The 25,996-nt window shown below is 46.9% G+C and overlaps 1 protein-coding gene and 1 non-coding gene across 7 annotated transcripts in view; both read right to left on the reverse strand.

Annotated features, from left to right (window-relative positions):
- Positions 1–25,996, reverse strand: part of NAP1L4 (nucleosome assembly protein 1 like 4) — a 53,349-nt gene that overhangs the window by 22,552 nt on the left and 4,801 nt on the right. For 2 of the 6 annotated variants that reach the window (XM_063946318.1, XM_063946319.1), the window contains exons 1-6: positions 16,367–16,415; positions 5,334–5,390; positions 5,014–5,113; positions 4,391–4,532; positions 2,645–2,737; positions 1,858–1,977 (exon numbers count right to left, since the gene is read on the reverse strand). In XM_063946318.1, coding sequence (XP_063802388.1) covers positions 1,858–1,977; positions 2,645–2,737; positions 4,391–4,532; positions 5,014–5,113; positions 5,334–5,390; positions 16,367–16,400 — 546 coding nt within the window. In that variant the 5' untranslated portion in view covers positions 16,401–16,415. Of the gene's footprint in view, positions 1–1,857; positions 1,978–2,644; positions 2,738–4,390; positions 4,533–5,013; positions 5,149–5,333; positions 5,391–16,366; positions 16,416–19,546; positions 19,643–25,996 lie in introns of those variants that run through there. The other 4 variants (XM_063946320.1, XM_063946321.1, XM_063946322.1 and 1 more) reach the window with 3 other exon arrangements.
- LOC134971023 (U2 spliceosomal RNA) lies at positions 14,739–14,929 on the reverse strand. Its single transcript, XR_010190190.1, has one exon. It is a non-coding gene; the product is annotated as a U2 spliceosomal RNA (small nuclear RNA).

The following is a 25,996-nucleotide window of genomic DNA, read 5'->3' on the forward strand; positions in this document are numbered from 1 at the left end:
GCGCCGCCCTCAAACCCACAGCCAGTATTCAATGGGTTTCATTGACTGTTCACAGTGTCTTCTAATTCCAATGCTACCAACTATAAAGGGAGGAAATGGAAAGTTATAAGCCGGTCTCACTCATGGGCCCTACACACTGCGCGATATTAGTGAAAGATATGAACGAGATACCGTTCATATCCTTCAGTGTGGAGGCTCCAGCGATGAACGATGCGCGGCCCCGCACTCGTTCATCGCTGGTGCCGTCGCCGGTGCATGCAGGCCAATGTGGACGATCTCGTACATATTTGCCTGCACTGCTATGGAGCTTGGTGACGGGGGGAGTGAAGAAACTTCACTTCCCCCGTCACTGCTTCCCCGCCGTCGGGTCGCCCGTATCCGCCGCCGGGCAGCTCGCTCAATGTGTAGGGCCCATCAGACACCGCCTCGCTGCTATACAGTATTGCTCAGATACATATAATGGCACATAAAGGAATAATCCTTTTACATTACAGCAGTCTCAGAGAGTGGCGTAGTGCCAGCCGGTGTGCATACCAACATAGGGCTCAATGACAAATATATAATAGAAGAAACACACTTGATGCCAATAAAAATGTACTGTCTATTACGCCAACCCTGTGCCAGGCACAATGTGAAACAGATACTGCGGTTACTTGTACCACATTCACATTGCCGGGTCACACCTTGGAAATGGATACGGGTCCTTCCCTAGTGTGACCCACATCGGACCTATGCAGTGTGAACGGGGTGACTTCACGACCCGGCAATATGCCGGTTTACCATCCAGGAGCGGCATCAGGGGCGGGTGCGGCGCTGGAGATAACAGCATCTCCGCGCCGCCTCTCCCTATGCTGTGAACGGGGGCCGGGTAGCATAGACCTGGGAAACCCATTCACACTGCGTCTGACCCAGGAATAACCCTTCTTTATTCCCGGGTTGAATCACCAGGTCAGGTGACCTGGGAATTCGGCAGGGACCTGTTCACACTGCACAGCGACCCATGTTGACTCGGCAAAATACCGGGTGGATACCGGGTTTTTTGTGCAGTGTGAACGGGGTATTAGTAGGCCCGATTCTGAGGTGGGAGCCAGTATCTATGCAGCTGGATAAATCATGTTGACACTAGGAGAGCAAATACATTATATTTGCATGCAGGGTAAATACTGGCTGCTTTTGCATGTAGCCCACAAATACTGTATAGCTTTATTCTTACACGGAAATTTATATTCGACACGCCCCTCCTAAATATAACCCTCCGCACGTTACATCTGCCCCCCATTTAGCACAGCATGGTGTTACCCAGGTGCAAAGGTTACATCTGCCCCCACCCATCCAGTACAGCATGATGTAACCAGGTGCGCAGGTTACATGTGCCCAACCCACAGCACGTTGTTACCCATATAAACAGGTTACATCTGCAGTGCAGCATGGAGTTATCCAGGTGCACAGGATACATCTGCCCCACCAGCAGCGCAGCATGGAGTTACCCAGGTGCACAGGATACATCTGCCCCACCAGCAGCGCAGCATGGAGTTACCCAGGTGCACAGGATACATTTGCCCCACCAGCAGCGCAGCATGGAGTTACCCAGGTGCACAGGATACATCTGCCCCACCAGCAGCGCAGCATGGTGTTACCCAGCTGCACAGAGTACATCTGCCCCTCCTGCAGTGCATCATGGCGTTACCCAGCTGCACAGAGTACATCTGCCCCACCTGCAGCGCAGAATGTTACTACAGTGCACAGTTACTGGCTCTTTTCAGCATTACTCCTATATTGGGCCCCATGTCTTTCGCTGATGAAATTGCTGACGGTATTCCCATTTCCTCTAATGACGTCATAAAATGAACCACTCACCTGTAAAGATATATTGATCATATCGACATTTCTAAATATCGTGATCCAAAAGTCCGGGATTCCCTTGGGATCTTCTGTACTTGGTGCGTCCGATATGGTCATTTTATTTTTCACATCATCCTACAGATAAAGAAAAGCATACACAGGTAAACCTATATGGTCTGTTATGTAAGCACTAAATATGGAAATAACTCACAGATGCCTTCCAATAAGAGTGGTATTATAGAGTATAATATTAGGTTTATAATAAACATGTTATTAATCTCCTCTGCATTAAATAATCTGCAAAACTTTACACTTTCACTCTTACACCAACATAAGCTGCATTTCATATCCCCGCAGCTTTCGCTCTCAACCACAAACTTGTGTCACTCTTGACACAACAATAGGCAGACGCAGCGCTGCCACGTAGCAGAGAGGTTATCTGCAGTCTGGGATTTGGCTGGATATTATCGGACTGCTCCCGCAGGCTATTGTAGTAACACAGCGAGTCCGCACATTCAGCAAAAGCCACAACAATAAATGCTAACGGGACAGTCATTTAAATTGAATTCTCAATAGTCATATTATACAGAGAATAGAACAGGACTGGCTGGGAAATACAATAAGTAACCAGTGTTGTCATAGGTAATTTACGTTCCCAGCAAGCACTATAAGTTATGGACTTGTGCAATACTGTATCTAGTACTATCAGGGCTCTAGCTCACTCTGTGCTTGTGTAAAGCGGGTCAGTGGGCATCAACCCCAACAGGATCATGCTGTGTAATAAACATGTCACTTTACTTACAGACAGCTTCTCTTTGTCTTCATCTTCGCCAGCACTATGCCACTCGCTCTCTGCGTCCGACGGTTCCACCTCTCCTGTAACAATGACTTTTCTCTGCAAATAGAGCAGTCACGTTGTCAGCATCCGATAACTACAGACATCATGTTACAGGGCACACTGCTAGTTACATCTATCCTACACAATGCATCTCTGGGTGTACAGGATCGTCCAAGACACCCTTTGTCTAATCTACTCTATGGGTCATGCCACACACATTATATAGCCAGAAGGGCAACTATAAGCCACCTGGCACTCTATACTAAACACATTTCTGTAAATGTGTTCTTACGACCATTCCAGTCTTTCCCATGTCTCAGAAAGAAAACAAGGTACATGTCGTTGTGTCATCAAATGCTCCAAACAGATCAGGAGTATAATACTGAGACAGTGTAATCGCTTTTCATGATCAAGGACCGGTTATCTACTCATACAGTATGTCGCCATTACTCTGGAAGAAGTAGTAGTATGTAGCCCATTACCCTACCAGGAGCTTATCAAGAGACGGTGCACGACTAATATATCCGGGAGGCCTGCCACGGGCCGAGGTGGTGCCCGGCTAATATACCCGGGAGGCCTGCCATGGGCCGAGGTGGTGCCTGACTAATATATCCGGGAGGCCTGCCACGGGCCGAGGCGGTGCCCGACTAATATATCCGGGAGGCCTGCCATGGGCCAAGGCGGTGCCCGACTAATATATCCGGGAGGCCTGCCATGAGCCGAGGCGGTGCCCGACTAATATATCCGGGAGGCCTGCCATGGGCCGAGGCGGTGCCCGACTAATATATCCGGGAGGCCTGCCATGGGCCAAGGCGGTGCCCGACCAATAGCCGGGAGGCCGACTTGTCGGAATGCTGTCGGAAAGCAGGTGGATCGACGGAATACCAGCCGATCCGCCTGCTGCTGTTGGAAACAGGCCCAAATCCGACAGGTTTTGGCCCCCTTTCCGACAAACTCAATCCGACTTGAAAACAAGTCGGATTGAGGTAAGGAGACGGGGAGCGGTGCAGCGGGCTACGGGGGGACCGGGGATGAGAGGTACCTTGACGGCCATCCCCCGGCCAGGCACCTCTCTCCCTGCAGTGCCTCCCCCGCTGCAGACATCACCCCCGCTGCCAGCTCCGGCCGCCGATCTCAGCTCCCCCGGCGGTCCCACACTGTTCTCCCCACCGGCCGCCACACTTACCTCCGCCGCTGCTGTCAGCGGCAGGACAAGACACAGGGAACGGCCAATCCAACAGTCTGATTTGGCCGCTCTTTGAATAGGGGATGTCGAGTCCATTCCGACAACTGCATGTCGGAATAGACCCAACACTTATTGAATATACCCCATAATGGGGGCACGTTAGTAAATACTACTACTTCACATTTGACATCCACGTTTAAGACATCATCGATTCCTCTCCAGACAAACATCTGAGCGCTGACTGTTGTGAAGAACAGAAACATCCTCTGACAGATCCCACGTACATTTATCATTACTAGGAATTACAGAAGTTTACATCAAGACTTTGCTCTTTGCGATTAATCGATTGGCCACAAATGCTAAAATGTGACTTGGATGCAGAAATGTATAAACCTTACTAACAGGCTCCAGTGAAGGCAAAAGGGATCCAGGTGCCGGACCAACGGAATCTCAGACTGAACAGTGATCCAGTCACTCATCTCTCAGGTAGATGTGACAAGAATAATACTGAGTGGTAGGTATACCTTATCAAACAAGGGCTCGTACAGGGCTGCGTACTTCCTTTCAAGGTCATGAACTTCCTCGTAGAATTTAGCCTCTATATGCGCACACTTCTCCTGCAGCTGTTTCAGGGCATTGATTCTGCGTTTTACTGCTTTTGGTAGACTGTAATACAAAGAAAGATTAATTAAGTTATCGGGGCTAAACAAAGTTTTAAACATCAGGATTTTTGCTTTTCCTGTGGCTGTGACAAAGCAGACATTACCCTCTAAAACAAGAAAATCCATGGATCGTTCTGAAAATAAAATCAACATTTCAAATGCGTTTAACACAGTACTCGTCGTTCCACAGCCGGATTCGGCGCATGCTCTGACAGATGTGCAGGTTACCCCCTACAAGATGAGACAGCACAATAGGTCTTCTTATAGCTCCTGTGAATGAATGCAGAATTCAGAAGAAAACTAGGAGGTTCACTCTACGGGACAGAGCTGTAAAATGTGTACACATATACAGACCAGCAAATCGGAGTGAGCGAATGGCGAGGACAGGAGTCGGAGTGAGCGAATGGCGAGGACAGGAGTAAAACGTGCACATGTACGATATTCAATTGATTGGAAACAGTTTGTGATGTTATTGGCCAACTTACGTTTCTATGTAGCTCGATGGAGTCTGAGAAACGGTGTCCAATCTTTCCTGGAGAGCAGCCAGGACCTGGGGATTCTGCATTATCTGATCCGCCAATTTCTCTGTTTATAGGAGAGAGATATCAGCGGCAATCCTCCTATATAAATACATAAATCACTAGCACCTTCTGCTCCTCTACTGCAATACTTTATTCGCTTTTCTTAGTCATTTTATAGCAGTTTGGGCACTTTACTATTGATTCCACTGCGCAGATACCGGGCGCACAGGCGAGAAACACCCACTGAAGTCACCTGACTTCCATGCCGGCACTGTAACACTCACCTTTCTTGTCACCTGCATTTTTATTTCCTTCCATGGGATCTCCAGTAGTCGGCTTTTCTAGAAAAGAAAACGAAATGAAAGGACAATTGGAAAACTCTTGCAATATATTCGGGAAGGCATAGGCTAATTCTATTAGCAGTCATTACTGGGAGGATGACGCAGCAGTTTACATTGGATGTTTAGGGGCAGAAACAACTATCAGAGGTAGTAACATTCGTTGGGCATGCCACAGAACACTTGTTATAGCAAGCCCCACCCGCCACCAGGGGAAAGCAGTGGTAGGGGCCCATGGTTACGGGTGTGGCCAGTGCGCAGAGGGGGTGTGGCCTGCCACATCATTGGTTTGGCTAACCATTAGCGAGTGCAACGTTTGGGCCCCTTCATAAATATATACAGTAAATTCAGCTGCTGCATGCATGATAATGTACCAGATTAATAACAGATTAATAACAGCAATGCACTGTAGAGAATGCACCATAGTCCAGTATAAGGTAACATATGTATAATGCACTGTAGAGAATGCACCATAGTCCAGTATAAGGTAACATATGTATAATGCACTGTAGAAAATACACCATAGTCCAGTATAAGGTAACATATGTATAATGTATAATGCACTGTAGAAAAAACACCATAGTCCAGTATAAGGTAACATATGTATGATGTATAATTCAAGTGCACAATCTGGAACCTGTTCCTTAGAGCAGGACGTGGGGCCCCAGGCAGTAGGGCCCACTTGTGGTTTCCTCTGTACCCCTGTGGGCCAGTCCAAGCCTGCTGGAATTGCAATTCCCAAAATCAACCGGACAGCGTTATTCACAGCTGAGAAGTTCATAGATACAGAGGGTGGGCTAGGCTTACCGCTGCTTCCAGCGGAGCAGGATCCTTTTAAACATGGCCGGCCAGGGAAACCGTAAACACCACTTACACCTCCATTCCATGGTCTGTATCTCTCATGTATATTCAATAGAGAATAGCCCACAGCTTACACTCCAATTTCACGTATTTGACAGCACATCATGTTCAGTGACACAATATTGTGCGGTCAGTGTTGTAGATTACCGTGAGCAAAGTATCATAACTCATAGTAATGTAAACGGTCCAAAAAGCTCTACTTACAGGACACATGCAGACACTTCACTCATAAGACGCTGGTGTCAGATTGTGACACGCGCTGAATGGGCCCCAGACCCTCTTATTTTAGTGGACACATGCTGCATTATCAGGCTTTCCCAAACACTAATCTTTCTTGCTCCCTAGAAGAACATGGGTGTTTGATTGTGTATCCGGTCTTTAGGTCGACAATGTCTAGGTCAACAGTAAGTAGGTAGACAGGGACTCTAATTCGACATGACAAAAAGGTCGACATGAGTTTTCACTTTCTTTACATTTTTTTTTTAACTTTTTCATACTTTATGATCCACGTCGACTACAATTGGGAACAATAACTCCGAACGCGAGCCATGCGAGGAGACACGGTACACTAATTGGGGTCCCCGGTCACTGTATGGAGAAAACGACACCAAAAAAAAGTGAAAAAACAACAACAACCTCATGTCGACCTAGAGTCTCTGTCGACCTACTTACCGTCGACCAATAGTGGTCAACCTAGACACTGTCGATCCAAGTGTGGTCGGCCCTACATATCACACCAGTTTGACTGTAGACAGAGGTCTTAATAGCCAATTAAATCGCATACTCTGTAAACTATGGCTTTAGCCGACTCCTTGTATAAATCTAAAATGACAGTCAAACGAATACAAATCTAGAGACATTACAGATATACAAGCCAAGTAAACAGTTGCAAACTAATACCATGCAGGCAAATGTTACCATAGCACCGTCCACAGCCCTGCAGACGGATACAGAGGCTAAATCTACAGCCATCACTATAACAGACTACGGGAATGAGAAAGTGACGGCTGCAGTAGCGGTTCTAGATTACATGACCCTCACTAAGGCGACGCACACGCTTTCATATACTGTATAGCAATGATCAATAGGAAGTTTACTTAACAGTTAAGGATTATTAATGGGCATCTCTATATTGTAAGCTCAGGTCAACAGTCACTGGGTCAACTGGTGAGAAGATCAACATGAGTTTTGGGATTTTTGGGGGTGTCGATTTCTTCGTAAAGTGACAGGGAACCCTAATTAGTGCACAGTGTCCCCTCGCATGGCTCGCCATGCTTCGGGAAAGGCTACCGTTCCAATCGTAGACCACATGGATCGTCAAGTATGGAAAAGAAAGAAAGAAAGAAAGAAAGAAAGAAAGAAAGAAAGAAAGAAAGAAAGAAAGAAAGAAAGAAAGAAAGAAAGAAAGAAAGAAAGAAAGAAAGAAAGAAAGAAAGAAAGAAAGAAAGAAAGAAAGAAAGAAAGAAAGAAAGAAAGAAAGAAAGAAAGAAAGAAAGAAAGAAAGAAAGAAAGAAAGAAAGAAAGAAAGAAAGAAAAAAGAAAGAAAGAAAAAAAGAAAGAAAGAAAGAAAAAAGAAAGAAAGAAGAAAAAAAGAAAGAAAGAAAAAAAGAAAGAAAGAAAGAAAGAAGTCGACCTTTTGACCTAGTACAGGTTGACCTAACGCATGTCGACCTATCGTGGTCGGCCCAATGATTGTAGGTCAACCTAACGACCGTATCCCGTAAGCTCTTGAGAACAGTGTCAAATTTACGGTATCTCCATGTACGCCCCATGTAATCCAGGACAATGAAATATGCTATATAAATATCTATCAAATACGGTGGGGGCGGGCCCTTACCCACTGCAGTCTGGTGGCCGTAATAAAAAACTGTATGTTCTCTAAGAAATAAATGTGTGCGTAGTGTTCATTCTAGCACCCTGCACCTGTCACAACCAGTGCAGTTCCTGAGATACACATCAGAGTGTGCTAGAAGCACCAGAGCAGAGAGCGACACCCCAGGCAGGAAAGAGGAACTGCGCAGGTTGTGAAAGGTGCAGGGAGCTAGAATGAACACAATGTGCGTACAGGCAGAATACAGGGAGTCCGAGTTGTCCAAGGCACATTAAAGGAAATTCACACAAAGGAAAACCGCATTTATGTTCTAATAAGCATAAAACAAAAAGGTTATTAAATCATGGATGCTTATCTTTTGTTATATTAAGATGTTTAGATTAAATTTTTTTTATATTTTTAGCAAAAAAGTATTATTGTGTTTGCATTATTTATAGGATTTCACATTTGAGAAAATGGGCAAAATAAAAACATAAAATCACAAAGAAAAATAAAGAGCAAGTTAAAAACGGTTTCACTTGGGTGCTCCAATATCTATATAATCAGTACCACACTGACTCAGATAAAGCAGGTATGTAGCACTATGTGGTGTGATTACAGTGTTTATGGAATTAGAATTTGAAATACCTTGGTAATTAGATCCCTACAGATTGTAAGCTTGCGAGCAGGGCCTCTCTACCTCTATGACTGTCTGTTATCACCCAGTTTTGTTTTATCCCCTGCCCTTTAGAATGTAAGCTCTCATGAGCAGGGCCCTCTTCCCTCATGTGCTTATCCTTTTCTTACTTTAATAATCCTCAACTGCCCATATCCAGCAGTCTTCTGCCACCTGATACTTATTCCAGTGTCATCTGCTGATGTAGCTATGCTTAGTTACCCTGTACTTGTCCTATATGGTCTTTAACTGTAAGTTGCTGTTTTCCTGTTTTGATTACGTGCATATGTACTCTGTAATTGGGCGCTGCGGAACCCTTGTGGCGCCATATAAAGGATAATAATCATTGGGCGGTATTCAATTCTTTTCACCCCCCCTTCCACACCCGTTCCGTTTCTGCTGACGGGTGTGGCATAATAATTTCAGCTCGCTACCCCCGCGGTATCGAAGGCACCCAAAACGTTACTCAGTTAAACCCGATTACTATGGGAGCGATATGCGCGATAACGGGGGTGGTATTCATGTGACCGGCGGTCGGGATACCGACCGTCACATGACCTCCTCCACCATCCGGATGGTCTGCATGCCGACCAACAGGGACTATTTCCACTATTTCCGCAAGGGGCTTTCTGCACTCGCCCCTCCCCGCCGGGATCCCGGCGTCGGTATGCTGCTGGGATCCCGGCGTCGGTAAGCTGACCGGCGGTCTCCTGACCGCCGGTCAGCCGTACTACACCCCGATAACGGGGATCACCTTAGAAAGGAGATTGGGCGTGATATATCATTTAAATACTGTCAATTGTAAAGCACAATGGAAGTTGCTGTGCTATACAATAAACTTAATAAATAAAGAACTAAAAATACAGAGAAACACGGAGGATGTGAAACATAAAATGTAGCTTTTTATATCTGCGAAGTCCCACGTAGAGAAAATTGTTTCAGCTACATATAATATATATTTTATATTATACATACATACAGCATTCTGATTTGAAAAATTGCGTATTATGTATCATACACTTTTTGTTGACATTGTGACATGTTTACACTTATGTCTGGTAGAACACCTTTTTTCTATAAGATATTGAATTAGTCTATATAAACAATCTAATTTTGTTAGGAATTGTTAAGGGGCAAGTATACTTTCATTCACATGTATAGTTTGGAGGAGAGAAGGGAAAGGGGGGACATGATAGAAACTTTCAAAAATACCAAGAGTTTAAACAAAGTTCAGGAGGGAAACATTCTTCAAAGGAAGAGAAGTATTAGAACTCGAGGACATACACTGACTGGAGGGGGGGAGGTTCAGGGGAAATTTAAGGAAAAAATTACTTCACAGAAAGGGTAGTGGATAAGTGGAATAGCCTCCCATCAGAGGTGGTAGAGGCTAAGGGCTGTAACACACTGACCAGTTTCTCCCGGATGGCAAACATTGTCCGGCTTTTTGCCATCCGGGAGAAACCGGCAGAGTCTGTCACACAGGACGGCTTTGAGCCGTGTGTGATGCTGTGCGCACGCGCAGCATCAGACACGGCTTGAGAAAAAAACGATGTGTGTGAAAGCTCCCCTTCACACACACGGTTTACTGGCTACAAAGACGGCCTGGCAGCCGGACCTTCCAGTGGATAGTTCCGGCTGCAACCCAGCAGCCGGGCCGCGGCCGTGCAGTGTGAAAGGCCCTGTAGCCTCTCACTGTTCATTACAATGCCGGCACGGGAAAAAGCCATCCGGCTTTTTCCCGGCCGGCAAATGCCGGCTCGTGTGTTTTAGCCCTAAGACTGTAGAGCAATTTAAACATGCTTGGGACAGGCATATGAATATCCTTACAAAGAATTGAGGTTCAAAAAGGGTTGAGATTACCTAAGGATAAAAAAAAAGGGGGCAGACTAGATGGGCCAAGTGGTTCTTATCTGCCATCACATTCTAGGTTTCTATGTAACGTCATTTCCAGTGCAGTAGACCTTCCTCTTAAGTCTACTCACAGACACTCCCAAAACACAGGAGTCCTCATTCCTCACACAAAACATTCGGAACATTTATTTGGTTAAAAGATTTTGTGGACGGTATGTAAATGAACCTGCCGAGACCTGTGAGGACTAATGTACACAGAGCACGGCTGGAACACAAGACAGCTCGCCATACCGGTTTAGATATCATGCCCCAACAGCACAAGTCACAGTTGCAGGACTCTCTGGAACCACGACCTAGCCAGCAACACGCAACTGTGCAGGGTCCTGCATTACCAGTCAGCCATTACACTGGGGATGTGCACGCTGAATTTACATTAGCGAGAATTACAGGTATTCAAATGAACTAACTCCTGTCATCCACGTATGCCAATAAAAGACAAGGACATAGAATTTGATCAAAATTGTTGACTGTAATAACCAGTACATCCATGGCAAACTGATCTGACAATCAGGAGTGTTTTATACATGTCCGTCACTGGGGTGTATAGATGACATCATCAGGGACATATGGCTACTATATGAGAAATAGGGATTTTTGTTTACTTACCGTAAAATCTCTTTCTCCGATTCCATCTGGGGGACGCTGCGCACTTACTAATGGGTTAGAGTGTGTGGGATGGGAGTTTGGCACAGAATCTATAAAAAACTAACTCCTCCCCCCTCTAACCCCTCCCATCTCCTTCCTGCTCAGCAGATTACCTCAGTTAACGTTTAGCAAAGCCGGAAGAGGCAGAACAGAATATATATATATGGGAGGGATCGCAGCGTCCCCCAGATGGAATCAGAGAAAGAGATTTTACGGTAAGTAAACAAAAATCCCTATTTCTCTTTCATCCATCTGGGGGACGCTGCGCACTTACTAATGGGATTTCCCAAAGCAAGCTAATTAGAGGAGGGAGACACAGACGACATAGCAGTCTGCAAAATTTGATGCCCAACAGAGGCAGTCTCCAAATCAAAAGTATGAAAAACGGAAGAACTTCGTGAAGGTATGTATGGACGACCAGGTCGTCGCTCTACCCAGCTGCTCGACGAACACACCACTGCGAACAGCCCAAGAGGCTCCAACAGGTCGAGTCGAATGAGCCCCTAAGGAATCAGGAACAGGCAACGCCTAAGAAACCTAAGCCTGCTGAATAGCAGAATTAACCCAGCACATCACCCTGTTCTTATTGGCCAGCCAGCCACGCTTGGGCGTAGCAAACAAACCCAACAAGGTAAGAGTTAAGGTTCGAACGACAACCAATAAGGCCAAGTACCGACCCGCCCTGGACAAGCCCGGGACGACACAAGAAGCACAATGTGCTGAAGGAGAGGAAAAACGATACAACTTGTGGTTTGTAAGTAAAACCACCCTAACTGCATAAACAAAAACACTGTAAGAGAAAAGAAACCACAACTCAACCAGAGTCCAGAGGTCGGAAAGGAGAAACAGGAGCCATTCTGGAAAGTAAATTCTAGAGCAGAACCCAGTCTGCTAAGATAAGAAGACAAAGTAGTTCTGACAACTGTGTTGTAGAAAAAATAAGAGGCGGAAAGGACTAAGAACTCCAGCTGAGTGACCGTTAAATACACACAAACGATGACAAGTGTTCTGGCACTGTGATTGGTTAGAGAGCCAGCAACGTAGTAGGGCTTGATGACGTTGTTCTCCACTATCACGCCGTCACTGGCAGAATAGACAAAATCCCGGTGATGACGTAAAGGTTGAGAGTGGAGAGCTGGCCGGAAAGGTACCCTGTAAGGAGCCCTGGTCACTCTGGCCTATAGCATTGCAGAACAGAGTCAACAGGCAAATCCGAAGCGGATTAGGAAAACCGAAAGAGCCACTGGTCAAATGCGTTGAACTACGCACTAGATTTTGCCAGAGGCAGAATAAATATGCTAGATGAAAGTGACAAGGAGCTGACACGGCATCCACGATTGCCACAAGAGGCTCCCGAAACAATCACAGTACAAATGAAGCCCTGAGGTCTATGTCGGCTAGTTATAGACACACCAAATCCAGAAATCCCTGTTGATTTCACATTCCCCGTTGATTTCACATACTTTAAGGAAGAACAGCCTGAAGATCCAGGAAGTCCGCTTCCCAGTTGCCCATTCTGGAACTGGAGATGACAGATATTGCCGGAATCCAAAATTCCGCCCTCTGCATATGTTCGATACTGTTCCGATGGCTCTCCAGCTACAAGTGTCACAGAACAATTGATATAGGCCACAGTGGAAAGACCTTGTAGAAAACCTTGAGCTGGAGTCAAGGCGTTGTAGATCGCCCGTAGATCGGAAGTGACATTTCCACTTCGGACATCAGTTTCATTGAAAACGCCAGAGTTGAAACCAAAAACCGTAATGTCTGAAACTTTTGACTGTGGTTATGACCCTCCATGTCGAGACAGAATGAAGTCCTATGAGTCAGATCTGGATTGTGTAGCCCAACGAAAAGATCGACCAATGAAAATATCTTCGTATTTTAATAGAGAAACTAAACTGCTGTTTACGTAAACTCAATCCTGCCTGAGATTAATAACATTTAATCTGAGATTGAAGAAACCAGGCAGGAGACCGGGGGAATGGAGACACCTATAAAATCACCACTGTCCTGCAGAGGAAGTGTATGTCTGACCCCTGAGTCTATTCTGGTCAGTAAATCCTGCACTCCGCCAAAATTCAAGATACCAGGTATCGCAAAGAATACCCATGAATAACATCATCTGCGAAGGAAGAAATCCAGAACCAAGGTCCGCTGTAGAAAAAAGTGCATGAGACAGTTTTTTTTTTTTTTTTTTTTTTTTGCAACAACTGACCCAAAATGGTAGCGATGCCCAGATGATGGGAAAAGGATTGGACTGAATACTCCTGTGGTGGATAGCGAACAGACTGCAATGATCAGAGCCCGTCTAAGATGGGCACTAAAAAGATTCTTGCTTGGTATGTGTTCCCCAAGATTCAGAATATATGTTCGTGATACAAATTCAGTACATCCAACGGACCAGTGGACTCTGAGAAAGTTGGTGTCCTCCCCACTGGGAACCAGACTGTCCGACTCCGTGGCCCCTGCAGAGGGCACATCGGAAGTCCGTGTTCTAGGCAGACAAATGCCTTCCAAAAGAATACACATTTTCCTGACATAGGTTAAAATACCTATGTCTCAGCTATTATACTCAGGATGAGAACCCACGACCTGTTATACCGCAGGCATACCCCTTATTGATAGAGTTATTTGCTCCTGCCTGCAAAGTACGCTTTAATTTGGAAGCAGAATTTCACGATTCGCAACCAAAATGAATAGAAAGGTGTCATAGCCAGGGAAAAGATGCAATGATAAATAGATAGGGAATAGAGCTTGAGAGACGAAAACCGTCAATGGATAATTTGAAAAGGATCAGCTGCCACAAGAATGGACAACTTGCATAATGCAACCGGTTTAAAGATTCATGCATAAGCCAGAAGAGGGCGTAGGAATATTCCTGTCAGAATGAATACCAATATAATAACGGCCTCACCGTTGTCAATCTGTGGTGACTGTTAAGGTCACATACTGTACTTTAGTAAAGACAGTCGCCGTAGGCTCTCCCCTGATGGATGCGTCCACTAATTATTAGTGGAACCTTCATTAGATCAGTGTCTTCATCAGCGAAAGGATAAAGAAATACTGTCTCTAATAATGAGAACACCAAAACTGAACCGAAAACAGTATGTACTAGAGACAGACACATTTCCCTGGAAATATAAACTTTTTCATCTGGTGTGTAGTCAGACTTCCATCAACATTCTCTCACGTGAAGGAAGAGGTGGAAACCAAGAAATTCAGTAGATTATTTCTTATTTCTATCCTGAAGGATCCTCACTGACAGGATCTATCTCACCATTTTCTGTAGATGAAGCCTCAAAACGCCTCTGAAGTAAAGGAGCTATATTGTCTGTCAAAGACCAGACTCGTTGTACAGTATGAACTGATTAAGGAGCTTTGTTCAGCCATTTGGCAAATCATAAGTACATAGCGTACAAGAAATAGAAATAGTCTGTCCTGTTTTGAAAGGTGCACCGGTCCCGGAGGTACTGCAATACCGAGTCAATGCGTGGAGTGGACAGAGCAATCTCTTCTTCCATTTCCCTGTTCTAAACATAAATTTAATACATGGCCCCCAGATAGGGGACATATCAGATATTAAACTGATAAGAACAGATACTACACTTGATCTTAGCCAAAAGGCCAAGTAGTGATCTTTTTACCAAGACTAGCGGCTAAGTAGTAAACAGAGTACCAGATCCATTACATTGACATAGTGTAAGGAAAAGTAGACTCAAAGAATACCGGTATTTGTGGACCGGTCCTGGAACCCCCATCCCTGCAAGTGCAGGGAATATATATATATACATATATAACTTCACACAGTTAGGGGCATACTCTGAACTGGAGGGAGGCAGGTTCAGGGGAAATTCAAGGAAAATATTTCTTCACAGAAGGGGCAGTGGACAAGTGGAATAGCCTCCCATGAGAGGCGGCAGAGGCCAAGACTGTAGAGCAACCTAAACCTGCTTGGTTTATGCATATACTTCTATGTAAACAAGCTCATGGCTTCAGTGCTGTGAGGCAGCAATGCTAACCACTACTCCATCTGTATTATTCTGGATTGAGGTGTGTCTGGCCCACAGAGGCATAAACTGATGCCTGGAACTTCCCGGCTGCTCTGCAATTGGTGTCCTGGAGCATGGGGTACCTGTGTCCGTGCTACCTTTAGGAAGTCTGGAGCCACATTGGGAACATGCAATTTAATGTATATGAGAATCAAACCTGTGTATCTTACTAATACACAGCATTAGCCCACAAAGCTATTGGAGCTCCTGTGTAGTAAACTACTGAACTTGTCGTTCTTTTAGGAGATTTGCTGTTTACAGTCATGGAATATACAATGCCACAACCATAGCACACAATAATGTTCCTCATAACTCTGTGTGCTGTGGTTCAGCTCTACCGACTGAGCTATAACGCTCCTTTTATAACATGATGTTTGTAAACCGGTAAACAACTGTTGTCAATTCAGAATAGCCCAACACTAGTTAAGAAAAGATCCCCGCCTGTGTAATAAACGGTGAGGTAAAAATAACTTTATTATAGTGAGACTACCGAAATATAGGCACTAAAGAATCACTAAAGAATCTCTTAGCATAAACGAGCTCCAGAGCATATGGAAGGGCTGTGTTATACTTGCTGTTTTTGCTGCTCCCCGCCTGTACTAACAGGGTGAGACGCTGGGCTCCCTCGTGTTATGTGCAGCGCAGTATCCCCCGCTGACCTGACGGATGGTCTCTAGCAGAGATAGAAGATGGCGCCTATAGCTGAGTCCTGCCCCCACAGATTGAGGACGGCGGCGGGAAGACGCTGCTGGGCGGGAGAACGGGACGCGAACACAACATCCTCTTGCGTCCCGCCGCGGTTACCGCCTCCCCACCCCTGCAACTGACCTTCGTAAAACCGTTGAAATGACTACCGCGGTTTCCATGAAATGAGCGGCGGAAACGGGACTGTACGGCTCCGTCCGCTCTGAGCAGGGGGAGGGTCCGCATAAGCACAATAATAAATATAATAATAAATACCATTATAAATACAATATATGCAATAACAGCCCAACGCTGCCCAGGCAGGTTGTGGCTGTCTTACCAGTACAGTGCCTCCTAGGAAATCCATCCTGCATCAAGTAAGCCCCAGTGACTAAGAGTATGGTGGCTTCTTAGAGGCTCTGGAGAGTGGGAGACACAACTAACTAACTAACCCCACTCCTAGTATACTTGTCTCCTGTAAACAGGAACTAAGCACACATAAGTAAAAATCAAAATAAACAACAGAAACCTAACTAAAATCTACACTGAAGAAATCTGTGCCTGTACTCCTCAGGCACAAAACTAAAACTGAGGTAATCTGCTGAGCAGGAAGGAGATGGGAGGGGTTAGAGGGGGGAGGAGTTAGTTTTTTATAGATTCTGTGCCAAACTCCCATCCCACACACTCTAACCCATTAGTAAGTGCGCAGCGTCCCCCAGATGGATGAAAGAGAAAGTCAGGGGACTCAGTGGCCAGATGCACAGCACTCAGGGAATACAGTACTCGCTGCATACAGAGTCATACACATGTATAGAGGATATCATCAGGGACATATGGCTACTATATGAGAAAGTCTGGGGACTCAGTGGTCAGATGCACAGCGCTCAGGGAATACAGTACTCGCTGCATACAGAGTCATACACATGTATAGAGGATATCATCAGGGACATATGGCTACTATATGAGAAAGTCTGGGGACTCAGTGGTCAGATGCACAGTGAGCGGGGAATACAGTACTCGCTGCATACAGAGTCATACACATGTATAGAGGATATCATCAGGGACATATGGCTACTATATGAGAAAGTCTGGGGACTCAGTGGTCAGATGCACAGTGAGCGGGGAATACAGTACTCGCTGCATACAGTCATACACATGTATAGAGGATATCATCAGGGACATATGGTTACTATGAGTAAGTCGGGGGACTCAGTGGTCAGATGCACAGCGCTCAGGGAATACAGTACTCGCTGCATACAGAGTCATACACATGTATAGAGGATATCATCAGGGACATATGGCTACTATGAGTAAGTCGGGGGACTCAGTGGTCAGATGCACAGTGAGCGGGGAATACAGTACTCGCTGCATACAGAGTCATACACATGTATACAGGACATCATCAGGAACATATGGCTACTATGAGTAAGTCGGGGGACTCAGTGGTCAGATGCACAGTGAGCGGGGAATACAGTACTCGCTGCATACAGAGTCATACACATGTATGGAGGATATCATCAGGGACATATGGCTACTATGAGTAAGTCGGGGGACTCAGTGGTCAGATGCACAGTGAGCGGGGAATACAGTACTCGCTGCATACAGAGTCATACACATGTATATAGAGGATATCATCAGGAACATATGGCTACTATGAGTAAGTCGGGGGACTCAGTGGTCAGATGCACAGCGCTCAGGGAATACAGTACTCGCTGCATACAGAGTCATACACATGTATAGAGGATATCATCAGGGACATATGGCTACTATGAGTAAGTCGGGGGACTCAGTGGTCAGATGCACAGCGCTCAGGGAATACAGTACTCGCTGCATACAGAGTCATACACATGTATGGAGGATATCATCAGGGACATATGGCTACTATGAGTAAGTCGGGGGACTCAGTGGTCAGATGCACAGTGAGCGGGGAATACAGTACTCGCTGCATACAGAGTCATACACATGTATGGAGGATATCATCAGGGACATATGGCTACTATGAGTAAGTCGGGGGACTCAGTGGTCAGATGCACAGTGAGCGGGGAATACAGTACTCGCTGCATACAGAGTCATACACATGTATAGAGGATATCATCAGGGATATATGGCTACTATGATAGTGTTCACTCTAGGAATTTTTTAGGGCAGGGTGCTGATCACGGGTAGGGCACATTTTTCATTCGGGAGGGCACATTTTTCGTTCGGGAGGGCACATTTTTCGTTCGGGAGGGCACATTTTTCAGTTAGAAGGGCAAAATTAGGTACATACTATAATGCTTGGTCCTCCCATTCCCACATGATAAAGAATGGGCAGTGCGCGCCAAAGGCGAAAATTTAGGGGCGTTGTTTTTCGTGGGGTTAGGGGCATGGCCACATAATAGTGGCAATTCACATTACACCACACAATAGTGCAGCTAATACACACTGCACCAGGTAGAACCTCCTATACACACTGCGACAGGTAGAGCACGTTATACATATTGCGCCAGGCAGAGCACATTCTACACTTTGCGCCAGGCAGAGCACTGAGACACACTGCGCCAGGTAGAGAGCACTGAGACACACTGCACCAGGTAGAGAGCACTGAGACACACTGCACCAGGTAGAGAGCACTGAGACACACTGCACCAGGTAGAGAGCACCGAGAAACACTGCACCAGGTAGAGAGCACCGAGAAACACTGCACCAGGTAGAGAGCACCGAGAAACACTGCACCAGGTAGAGAGCACCGAGAAACATTGCACCAGGTAGAGAGCACCGAGAAACATTGCACCAGGTAGAGAGCACCGAGAAACATTGCACCAGGTACAGAGCACCGAGAAACATTGCACCAGGTACAGAGCACCGAGAAACATTGCACCAGGTACAGAGCACCGAGAAACATTGCACCAGGTAGAGAGCACCGAGAAACATTGCACCAGGTAGAGCACCGAGAAACATTGCACCAGGTAGAGAGCACCGAGAAACATTGCACCAGGTAGAGAGCACCGAGAAACATTGCACCAGGTAGAGAGCACCGAGAAACATTGCACCAGGTACAGAGCACCGAGAAACATTGCACCAGGTACAGAGCACCGAGAAACATTGCACCAGGTAGAGAGCACCGAGAAACATTGCACCAGGTAGAGAGCACCGAGAAACATTGCACCAGGTAGAGAGCACTGAGAAACATTGCACCAGGTAGAGAGCAGCGAGAAACATTGCACCAGGTAGAGAGCACTGAGAAACATTGCACCAGGTAGAAAGCACTGAGACACATTGGAGGAGGAGGGGGGGGGGTAGATGGTTCCGCACACACATAAGACAAGGGGTAGTGGGGCCACACACAGGGGGTTGGGGGGGCAGGAGGGCACAAGGTGTCACACACACGGGGGGGGGGGGGGGGCGCACAAACCAGGGTGAGGGGGGTAAAGTGTGCCACACACAAAGGCTGGGGGTAAATGGGGTCACATGCAGGGGGTGGGGGCAGGATATGGCAATGCATTAAAATACATGTTCATTATTATGTGTATCTACTTACTCACACTCTGGCAGCTGAGGGTCACACTCCGGTAGATGGGTACGCTGGCCAGTGGCACTGGCTGGTGGGGGTTGCCCGCGGGTGTCTGGCCATGCACACAGAGAGGAGGGAGGGCTGGGTTTGCCTCGGCGGGAGAGGCAAACCCAGCCCTCCTGTCTCTCGCAGAGGAGGGGAGATGCGGCGGCTGACAACTAAGGACGGACGAGGTGGGCGGGCGGGACGGACGAGGTGGGCGGGACAGATGGGGCAGGACAGACGGGGCGGGCCGCGGAGGTCTCTGTCTCTCATGCAGGGAGACAGTGTGACTGTGATTAAGCACACTGGATTACTGCAGTAATGTGTCCGGTGGCTTGGCGGGGTCCGGCGGGCAGCAAAGTGCGGGGCGGGAGGGCGCACACAAATGGGCAGGGCGCATTCAGGTGTCTAAAAAAGGGGCAGGGCGCAGCGCCCTGTGAAAGACACCTAGAGTGAACACTACTATGAGTAAGTCGGGGGACTCAGTGGTTCGGTACAGTGAGCGGGGAATACAGTACTCGCTGTATATAGAGGATATCATCAGGGACATATGGCTACTATGAGTAAGTCAGAGGGACTCTGCGGCAGGGAATGGAGAACACAGCACTCAATGCATAAAGTACAAGTCATCACTAATAGATACAGGAGAAAAAGCACAAAACGGTCTGATTCTAATGGGTCCTACCCGCAGGTAGCCATGATGATAAGCGCCTATCCGTTGACTGGGCGCCAGCGAGATCATGCAGGATGAAATGGTGAGAAGCACTGATCCCATGCAGATGGTGTCACAGATACGACTTATACACAGAACACCTACAGCTGTGTTATATCACCATGTAAACTGGGAATGTTCCCTTCCCCCACGGACCAGGCTACTGCACATAGTACAACTACTCATTTCCATTTTGGATGATTCAGCTAAAACTCTGTTGCTGACTCTACACATTGGAGCTGCCTGTCACCAGGACACACACACCAGACAGCATGACAGGGATTCCTAAATCAATCTGCAATAAACTGCACCAGAGGCCAGCCGGCCAGCCCTGGACACTTACATCTAATTCATCAGTAGTCCGACTGGATGATGAGCGTGCAACTGCTGCTAATATAAGGAAAGCCCAATCCATCTCTGCATCCCCGTCACGTAGCCTTCATTGTTTCCATCAACAAGTACACAGTGGAACCAATGCCATGCTGTTGTCGAACTACAAGTCCCAGCTTTACACACAAATACTCGTAAACTTGAAAGTAAATAAGTCAGTGTTCAGCCACTTGTACGGGTCACTTGTAGGCCCCCTGGTGAAGAGGCTAGGTACATATATATTACAAGTGATTTATAGGAATAATGTGCCATTTTGAGCTGCAGCTGTCACGGGACAGCCGATACAAAGGCTGAACGGAGCCACGTCCGTATCAGCACTTGTGCATCGAGTAAATATTTCCCCAACTCACAGGAGAAATGTATTTGGTCACATTCAGCCTTGCAGGGGCAGACAAAGGGCGACTTGTTATCCTACAGGAAGCAGCCACTGAAGACTACGTACAGTATATCATGTAGCGCTCAGTGACGCAAGTGGAACTCTTAACTGAAATAACAGCAGGCCCTGAAACACAGTAACACGCTGTTATGTAGAATCTGGGGTCACAGAAGCCTCCGCTGCCCATCATACAGATCAAACAGCCTGATAGTGAGGGAGGCCCGGCTCAGAGATCAGCTTCTTGTGCACTGCAGAGGCCTCTGATGACACACAACGTGCACTGTGGTATTAAACAGGAAGTCCTTACAAAGAATTAAGGTTAAAAAAGAGTTGAGATTGCCTAAAGGATAAAATAAAAAAGGGGCAGACTAGATGGGCCAAGTGGTTCTTATCTGCCGTCAAATTCTATGTTTCTATGTAAGTCCAAGGTGTCTGCACTATCACTATGTGATGGCGTTACTGCTCGCCTGTGGCAGGCGATTACCACAACACAGGGCAACCTCACCGCTGTTACATAGGGCCGGAGAACAAGAAAATAAGATTTTACTTACCGATAAATCTATTTCTCGTAGTCCGTAGTGGATGCTGGGACTCCGTAAGGACCATGGGGAATAGCGGCTCCGCAGGAGACAGGGCACAAGAATAAAAGCTTTAGGATCAGGTGGTGTGCACTGGCTCCTCCCCCTATGACCCTCCTCCAAGCCTCAGTTAGGATACTGTGCCCGGACGAGCGTACATAATAAGGAAGGATATTGAATCCCGGGTAAGACTCATACCAGCCACACCAATCACACCGTACAACTCGTGATCTGAACCCAGTTAACAGTATGATAAAACGAAAGGGAGCCTCTGAAAAGATGGCTCACAACAATAATAACCCGAATTTTTGTAACAATAACTATATACAAGTATTGCAGACAATCCGCACTTGGGATGGGCGCCCAGCATCCACTACGGACTACGAGAAATAGATTTATCGGTAAGTAAAATCTTATTTTCTCTGACGTCCTAGTGGATGCTGGGACTCCGTAAGGACCATGGGGATTATACCAAAGCTCCCAAACGGGCGGGAGAGTGCGGATGACTCTGCAGCACCGAATGAGAGAACTCCAGGTCCTCCTCAGCCAGGGTATCAAATTTGTAGAATTTAGCAAACGTGTTTGCCCCTGACCAAGTAGCTGCTCGGCAAAGTTGTAAAGCCGAGACCCCTCGGGCAGCCGCCCAAGATGAGCCCACTTTCCTTGTGGAATGGGCTTTTACCGATTTTGGCTGTGGCAGGCCTGCCACAGAATGTGCAAGCTGAATTGTACTACAAATCCAACGAGCAATCGTCTGCTTAGAAGCAGGAGCACCCAGTTTGTTGGGTGCATACAGGATAAACAGTGAGTCAGATTTTCTGACTCCAGCCGTCCTGGAAACATATTTTCAGGGCCCTGACAACGTCCAGCAACTTAGAGTCCTCCAAGTCCCTAGTAGCCGCAGGTACCGCAATAGGTTGGTTCATGTGAAATGCAAAAACCACCTTAGGTAGAAATTGAGGACGAGTCCTCAATTCTGCCCTGTCAGAATGAAAAATTAAGTAAGGGCTTTTATATGATAAAGCCGCCAATTCTGACACACGCCTGGCTGAAGCCAGGGCTAACAGCATCGTCACCTTCCATGTGAGATATTTTAAGTCCACAGTGGTGAGTGGTTCAAACCAATGTGACTTTAGGAAACTCAACACAACATTGAGATCCCAAGGTGCCACTGGAGGCACAAAAGGAGGCTGTATATGCAGTACCCCTTTTACAAATGTCTGAACTTCAGGCACTGAAGCCAGTTCTTTCTGGAAGAAAATCGACAGGGCCGAAATTTGAACCTTAATGGACCCTAATTTTAGGCCCATAGATAGTCCTGTTTGCAGGAAATGGAGGAAACGACCCAGTTGAAATTCCTCTGTAGGGGCCTTCTTGGCCTCACACCACGCAACATTTTCGCCAAATGCGGTGATAATGTTTTGCGGTTACGTCCTTCCGGGCCTTGACCAGGGTAGGAATGACTTCATCTGGAATGCCTTTTTCCTTCAGGATCCGGCGTTCAACCGCCATGCCGTCAAACGCAGCCGCGGTAAGTCTTGGAACAGACAAGGCCCCTGCTGGAGCAGGTCCTTTCTTAGAGGTAGAGGCCACGGTTCGTCCGTGAGCATCTCTTGAAGTTCCGGGTACCAAGTCCTTCTTGGCCAATCCGGAACCACGAGTATAGTTCTTACTCCTCTCCTTCTTATGATTCTCAGTACTTTTGGTATGAGAGGCAGAGGAGGGAACACATACACTGACTGGTACACCCACGGCGTTACCAGAGCGTCCACCGCTATTGCCTGAGGGTCCCTTGACCTGGCGCAATATCGGTCTAGTTTTTTGTTTAGACGGGACGCCATCATGTCCACCTTTGGTTTTTCCCAACGGTTTACTATCAGGTGGAAGACTTCTGGGTGAAGTCCCCACTCTCCCGGGTGGAGGTCGTGTCTGCTGAGGAAGTCTGCTTCCCAGTTGTCCACTCCCGGAATGAACACTGCTGACAGTGCTATCACGTGATTTTCCGCCCAGCGAAGAATCCTTGCAGCTTCTGCCATTGCCCTCCTGCTTCTCGTGCCGCCCTGTCTGTTTACGTGGGCGACTGACGTGATGTTGTCCGATTGGATCAATACCGCCTGACCCTGAAGCAGGGGTTTCGCTTGACTTAGGGCATTGTAAATGGCCCTTAGTTCCAGAATGTTTATATGAAGAGATGTTTCCATGCTTGACCACAAGCCCTGGAAATTTCTTCCCTGTGTGACTGCTCCCCAGCCTCTCAGGCTTGCATCCGTGGTCACCAGGATCCAATCCTGAATGCCAAATCTGCGGCCCTCTAGTAGATGAGCACTCTGCAGCCACCACAGAAGAGACACCCTTGTCCTTGGCGACAGGGTTATCCGCTGATGCATCTGAAGATGCGGTCCGGACCATTTGTCCAGTAGATCCCACTGAAACGTTCTTGCATGGAATCGCTTCGTAAGAAGCCACCATTTTTCCCAGGACCCTCGTGCACTGATGCACTGACACCTGGCCTGGTTTTAGGAGGTTCCTGACTAGCTCGGATAACTCCCTGGCCTTCTCCTCCGGGAGAAACACCTTCTTCTGGACTGTGTCCAGAATCATTCCTAGGAACAGTAGACGTGTCGTTGGAATCAGCTGCGATTTTGGAATATTTAGGATCCACCCGTGCTGACGTAACACTACCTGAGATAGTGCTACTCCGACTTCTAACTGTTCCCTGGACCTTGCCCTTATCAGGAGATCGTCCAAGTAAGGGATAATTAAGATGCCTTTTCTTCGAAGAAGAATCATCATTTCGGCCATTACCTTGGTAAAGACCCGAGGTGCCGTGGACAACCCAAACGGCAGCGTCTGAAACTGATAATGACAGTTTTGTACTACAAACCTGAGGTACCCTTGGTGAGAAGGGTAGATTGGGATGTGGAGATAAGCATCTTTGATGTCCAGAAACACCATATAGTCCCCTTCTTCCAGGTTCGCTATCACCGCTCTGAGTGACTCCATCTTGAATTTGAACCTTTTTATGTAAGTGTTCAAGGATTTCAGATTTAAAATTGGTCTCACCGAGCCGTCCGGCTTCGGTACCACAAACAGCGTGGAATAATACCCCTTTCCCTGTTGTAGGAGGGGTACCTTGATTATCACCTGCTGGGAATACAGCTTGTGAATGGCTTCCAAAACTGCCTCCCTGTCGGAGGGAGACTTTGGTAGAGCAGACTTCAGGAACCGGCGAGGGGGAAACGCCTCGAATTCCAGTTTGTACCCCTGCGATACTACCTGTAGAATCCAGGGGTCCACTTGCGAGTGAGCCCACTGCGCGTTGAAATTCTTGAGACGGGCCCCCACCTGTACTTATGGGAACGAAAGGACTGAGTTTGAAAAGACGGTGTCTTTTTCTGCTGATGTGAAGTGACCTGGGGTAAAAAGGTGGACTTTCCAGCCGTTGCCGTGGCCACCAGGTCCGATAGACCAGCCCCAAATAACTCCTCCCCTTTATACGGCAATACTTCCATATGTCGTTTGGAATCCGCATCCCCTGACCACTGTCGCGTCCATAACGCTCTTCTGGCAGAAATGGACATAGCACTTACTCTTGATGCCAGGGTGCAAATATCCCTCTGTGCATCACGCATATATAGTAATGCATCCTTCAAATGCTCTATAGTTAACAATATATTGTCCCTATCCAGGGTATCAATATTTTCAGTCAGGGAATCCGACCACGCGACTCCAGCACTGCACATCCAGGCTGAAGCGATTGCTGGTCGCAGTATAACACCAGTATGTGTGTATATACTTTTTAGGATATTTTCCAGCCTTCTATCAGCTGGTTCTTTGAGGGTGGCCGTATCAGGAGACGGTAACGCTACTTGTTTAGATAAACGTGTGAGCGCCTTATCTACCCTAGGGGGTGTTTCCCAACGCGTCCTAACCTCTGACGGGAAAGGATATAGTGCCAATAATTTATTAGAAATTAGCAGTTTTTTGTCGGGGGAAACCCACGCTTTATCACACACCTCATTTAATTCATCTGACTCAGGAAAAACTATTGGTAGTTTTTTCACACCCCACATAATACCCTTCTTTGTGGTACTTGTAGTGTCAGAAATGTTCAATGCCTCCTTCATTGCCGTGATCATGTAACGTGTGGCCCTACTGGACATTACGTTTGTCTCCTCACCGTCGACACTAGACTCAGTATCTGTGTCTGGGTCTGTGTCGACCCACTGAGGTAATGGGCGTTTTAGGGCCCCTGACGGTGTCTGAGACGCCTGGACAGGCACTAATTGATTTGCCGGCTGTCTCATGTCGTCAACAGTTTTTTGCAAAGTGCTGACATTATCACTTAATTCTTTAAATACGATCATCCAGTCAGGTGT

The sequence above is a fragment of the Pseudophryne corroboree genome, chromosome 11, assembly GCF_028390025.1.
Source record: "Pseudophryne corroboree isolate aPseCor3 chromosome 11, aPseCor3.hap2, whole genome shotgun sequence".
Classification (NCBI taxonomy): domain Eukaryota; kingdom Metazoa; phylum Chordata; class Amphibia; order Anura; family Myobatrachidae; genus Pseudophryne; species Pseudophryne corroboree.